Genomic DNA, 5,310 nt, shown 5'->3' with positions numbered 1-5,310 from the left:
CGGAGGATGAATGAATTGATGGTGGGCCCCGGGGGTGCTCGCTAGGGCATCTGAGCCTATTCTCCACCCCTTGAACTCCCCCCTTGAATTCCAAGAGGAGAATATCGGGCATGAGGGGGGCCGGTTATGGTGGGAGACGGGAAGGATTAGACAGGACCCCAGGGGAGTTCTTCTCTTTCCCAGGAAGCTCGCCTCCACCTTGCCATGAATTAAACATGGGCAGAAGGTAACAGCACACCGCGTGCCACCTGAGAGGGCTGGAAGGCCGGGGCTCCTGGGAGGAGCGCAGGGAGAAGGAGGCAGAGGGGAGCCGGGTCAGGACTGCACGGGTGCCAAAGGGCACCGGAGGCGGGAGCAGAGAGGCTGCCTCAGCACTTGTTTGAATCTAGCTGTCTAGGAAGGAAGGGAGAAGATCCCAGACCGAGTCACTGGTGCCCCTGGGAGGGAGCCAGAAAAAAAGTCTCGGTTAAGGGGAGCAGGAGGAGAGACGGAGCTGGCCTGCCGGAGAAGCCAGGGAGCCCTGCTGGGCATCTTCTGGAGTCTGGGGAGAGGCTGGGGGATGTCGGGAGGTCCCAGGGCTAAGGGCAGGATAGGGATGGAGAGGACGCTTGGACTCTACAGGCCAGGCCGAGCCCAGGGAATGACTCTCCAATGAGATAATCCCCGGCACCTGGAAGGGGCTTACTAAATACTTGTTCCCTTCCCTCCTTCCCCTTCCTGGGGCCCAAAGGGTCTGTGAGGGGCCGCTCCGAGCCGTGGGAGCTGAGCTCTCCTCCGCAGTCATTTTCCTCCTGGCCGCGAGCTCTCCGCTCTGCCGCGGGGTGAGGAGGGTCTGTGATCCGACGTCCATGACGCAGCCCCCAAACGCGCCGGGCCCCGGACAGCCCTTCGCCGTTAGCTTTAGCGCTCGGGCTTCAGACTTTACCCCTCTTTGGCCCCCGCCCAAGAATTCTTTCCTATTTTCCCCCCAAACGCCTTTAAAAGGGTCTTTTGAGATCTCGCGGCTGCGCGGCCATTCTCGAGCGGAATCTCCGGGAGCGTCGTCATTTCTGCAATAACACTTTATGGGCGATTTCTGTGTCGCCGTCTTCCGCTCCCCGGAGCCTGCGAGAGGCTGCCGAGTTCTCTGACTCCTACTAACCGCGGGCACGTCGCCCGCCTCAGAAAGGACGGCGCTGGGCCACATGCACGCCAGGGTCCCTTCTGGCCCTGTGGCCGGAGCTGGGGAGGACGGGGTGCCGGGGAGGCGCCTCCCACTCCTGGCTCTCACCAGCAGAGAGCACCGCTCCCCGTGTGATCCCCGAGTGGGCACTGCCAGCCATTCCCCACTGGGTGTGAATGAGTGATTCTTTCCCTTTGAATGGGCACAGTGTGTGGGGCTGGGCCGACTTGGCAGAAGCTCCAGCCTCGAGCCCTTGCCAACTCCTCTCCCTTCCAGGCGGAGAGTCTGAGGGTTGTTTCCAGCAGGGGCCCCAGATGCTAATGACCCTTTCTAGGGCAACCTTCCTCCGCCGCAGGGCTCTTGGGAACCGGCGGAAGGTTCAAGGATCACAGAATCCTGAAGGCTCAGAGTGAGAAGGAATCTCAACAGCCGATGCTCAGTGAGGCAGTCCACAAGCTAACTGCATGCCAGACTCTGAGCTAAGCCCTGAGAATGCCAAGAAAAAAATAGTCCCTGTCCTCAAGGCGTTAACAGTCTAAATCTAGCCTCAGACACTTTCTGGCTGTGTGACCCTGAGCGAGTCACTTAATCCCCATTGCCTAGTCCTTACTGCAATTCTGTCTTGGAACTCATATAGAGTATTGATTTGAAGATGGTTTTTTAAGAAGCCTCTACAGCCAGTCTAGGGTGCTGCCTTGCTGCTGAGAGGAGAGGAAGGTCTCCATCATTCCTGGCCATTCTAGAGTAGTCCCTTGTCCTGGGTCTCCACCTTTTGGGGGGCACATGGGAGCCTTTCTCATGAACCCCATGGCCATCTTTTTAGTTTCTGACCTCATTCACTCAGAACCCCCTGCCTTATCGAGTTCGTTCTCATGTCCCCCCCCCCCAACAGGATCCACATTCTCATTTTTCTCTGACCCAAGGTGCTGCACACAGTAGGACTACACAAACATAAGCTGAGGGAGGAAAGCAGGCTCTAGAATCTCTCCTGCCTTTCTCTATCCTCATAGCCCAAGGAGTAAGGGCCAGGTGCCAGGCCAGGGACAGAGACAGAGACAGAGAGACAGAGGACAGAGACATACAAAGAGTCAGAGAAAGACAGAGGGACAGACAGACACAGATGGAGGGAGAGACAGAGAAAGAGACAGAGATAAGAAAAACAGAGACGGAAATAGGGAGAGAGACAGACAGAAAGAAGAAAGAGAGGAAGGTAGAGAGAGAGGAGAGACAAGAGACAGGGAAACAGAGAGACAGAGACAGATGGAGGGAGAGACAGAGAAACAGAGACAGAGATAAGAGAGGCAGAAACAGGGAGAAAGATAGAGAGAAGAGAGAAAGGAAGGGAGAGACAGAGAGAGAGAGAGGAGAGAGAGAGAGGGAGAGAGAGAGAGAGAGAGAGAGAGAGAGAGAGAGAGAGAGAGAGAGAGAGAGAGAGAGAGGGAGAGAGAGAGAGAGACAGGGAAAGAGAGAGAGAGAGACAGGGAGAGAGAGAGAGAGAGAGAGAAGAGAGAGAGAGAGAGAGAGAGAGAGAGAGAGAGAGAGAGAGAGAGAGAGAGAGAGACAGAGAGAGACAGAGAGGGAGGGAGGGAGAGGGAGAGGGAGAGGGAGAGGGAGAGGGAGAGGGAGAGGAGAGGGAGAGGGAGAGGGAGAGGGAGAGGGAGAGGGAGAGAGAGAAAGCAATCTTTAATCTAAATCAGCCTGCCTGCTCTCTGCTCTCTGCCTCACCTCCCTCAATGCAGATAGGGAAGAAGGAGAGAGGACAAGTTTCTGGATGCTGGGGTAGAAAATTTGGGGTCCCTCCTCCCATTCAGACATAGACACCACCAAAGGAGTCTGGCTTGCCCATAAGGCCCTCCCCTTCAGCAGATCTCTGGTGGTAAGTAGGGGGACCCTAGAGAGGGCAGGCGGCAGCCCCTCCCTGTCCCCGCCCCTCAAGTTGGAAAGTCAAAGGGAGAGGGGTGGCAACATCTTTCAGAGCAGACCAAAGGAGCAGCCAGTCTGCACCCAGGGACCCCAGGTCATAGCTGTGCCTCCATAGGATCCAGCCTGCTCACTAACAGGTACCTTGGCTTTGGGGAAAAGGGGGGCATCTTGGGGGAGGGAGGAGAGCCTGGGAATCTTGGAGCTCTTGTTTGGGAAATGAGTTGCTCCAAGGCTCTGGTCCTGGGAAGCCCAGCGTGAGGGAAACTGCAGCCAGGCAAGAGGGCTGAACAGAAAGGAAGGCTGGAAGATGCCCATTTTGGGGACTGGCCAAGGACACCCCAGAGGAGATGCCTCCAGGAAGCAGAAGGAAAGGGAATGCCAGAACTTGGGGGGTGAGAGAAGCCTCTCTGAAGCCAGTGGCCATCTCCTTACCACAAATATTCCGAGGAGGCTGCTCTGCGCGGGTCATGGACATTGGATTCCATGCCCAACTCCCTTCCGTCTCCCCATCCCCTGCCAGAAAGGGGCAGCCTTCAATGCTCCTGAATGAAGGGAGAAAAATCAGAGTTCTGAGAGGGCTACGACTTGCCATGCCTTCATTTGCTACCCTCTGTGATGTTCTGTGTGCCCTAGTGTTGTCTCTTCTCCTCTCCTCCAGACTCCCTAGACCCCAGCTGCCACTCACCCCAGGACTAGCCGACCATCTCCGGGCACCATGATGTTTGGGGTTGCTGTTCCTTATGACCCTGAGCCTCCCACAGGTCCCTCTCAGTGATGGGCAGGTAACTCATTTTGCCCCAAGATTTTCTCCTCTTCCCTCCTCCCTCCTCCCTCCTCCCTCCTCCCTCCTCCTCCAGGAGCAGGCAGCATCATTTAGGCAGACCCCACCACAAGATACTCATCTTGGACTGGAAGATGAGCATACCCATTGCCCAAATGGGGAAATCAAGGCACAGAGAAGTTAATGTGACTTAGTATCCAGCCTTCTTAAATTTGATCAGGCTCTTTTCACTTGGCTTTTTGTAGACATTCATGTATTTACCTCCCCCTTTGGCAATAATGATTAATTATTACATAATTATAATAATTATTATTGTCATAATAGCCAGCTCTCAGATAGCACTTTACATTATTTCATTTGATCCTTACAATGTCCCTATGAGGTAGGTGCTATGATTATTCCCATTTTATAGTTGAGGAAAATAAGAATAGGAGAATTTAATGACTTGCCCAGGGCCACACAGATAGGGGAGGGTCTGGGGCAGGATTCAAACTCAGGGCTTCCAGACTCTAGATCCAGTGCTCTATGCACTGTGGTACCCCCTAGCTACCTCTCCATTTGGGGCAATTCACTTCAACTCTGGGCCTCAGTTTCCTCATTTGTAACACGAGAGTAATGGATTAGGTGACTTTGAAGGTGCCTGTCCTGTTCGAAATCTATGATCCTCTGAACTGGATGTGTTGAAATTGGAGAAGACCCAGGGTTGATGTGATAGCAATTTTCAAGGTTCTGAAGATGGTTTTCACAGAGTAGAGGATTTGTGTAGACTTGCGATGTTTGGCCACAGAGGGCCTGAGGACTTCTGGGAAGGGATAGTCTTTGGGAGGAGCAAAGAGGCAGGTTTTGTCCCATATAAGAACCAAACTCCAGAGCCCTCTGAGCTGTCCAGAAGAGGATGGCACTGCCTTGACCCAAAGGAGTAGGTAGGTTTTCCATAGGTGGAGAACTCAGAATGGAGTCCTTGGCAGACCTGCTGGCTTTCACCTGTCTCTCTTCCCACCCTCTGACCTCCAGGGCTGCTTAAGCAAGCGGTCAGTGCTCGCCACCATCCGCCAGATGCAGAAACTTCTGTCCACCCAGGAAGCTGCCCAACTGCAGGGCCTGCGCAGCCTCAGGAAGCAGCTGACCATGCTCCAAGGGAATGTCCACAAACAGGCCACACGGAGGAATGGTAATAGAGGAGCCTTGGGAGGTGGCTTGGGGAGAGGCCGGACCTCTCATCCAGGGAGCTTCTGAGGAAGGGAAGCCCTCTGGACCATTCTGACCTGCAAGAGGGTGTGGTTTCACAGTGAATTGGGAGCCCCTATCAGTGCTAGAAACAGGGTGGGCCTATCCCAGCTACTCATATTTTTGTTGTTCAATCATTTGTCGTGACCCCATTTGGGGTTTTCTTGGCAAAGAAACTAGAATGGCTTGCCACTTCCTTTTCTAGCTCATTTTACAA

The 5,310-nt window shown here is 54.3% G+C and overlaps 1 protein-coding gene across 1 annotated transcript in view; it reads left to right on the top strand.

The window, feature by feature from the left end:
* Window positions 1-102: 102 nt before the first annotated feature.
* LOC103100897 (fibulin-7-like) overlaps window positions 103-5,310 on the top strand; it is a 12,439-nt gene continuing 7,231 nt past the window's right edge. The window contains exons 1-3 of the mRNA XM_056811626.1: window positions 103-226; window positions 3,744-3,867; window positions 4,881-5,037. Coding sequence (XP_056667604.1) covers window positions 3,826-3,867; window positions 4,881-5,037 — 199 coding nt within the window. The 5' untranslated portion in view covers window positions 103-226; window positions 3,744-3,825. The remainder of the gene's footprint in view (window positions 227-3,743; window positions 3,868-4,880; window positions 5,038-5,310) is intronic.

The sequence above is a fragment of the Monodelphis domestica genome, chromosome 1 (genome assembly GCF_027887165.1).
Source record: "Monodelphis domestica isolate mMonDom1 chromosome 1, mMonDom1.pri, whole genome shotgun sequence".
Lineage (NCBI taxonomy): Eukaryota > Metazoa > Chordata > Mammalia > Didelphimorphia > Didelphidae > Monodelphis > Monodelphis domestica.
This window is presented reverse-complemented; position numbering and strand designations above follow the sequence as displayed.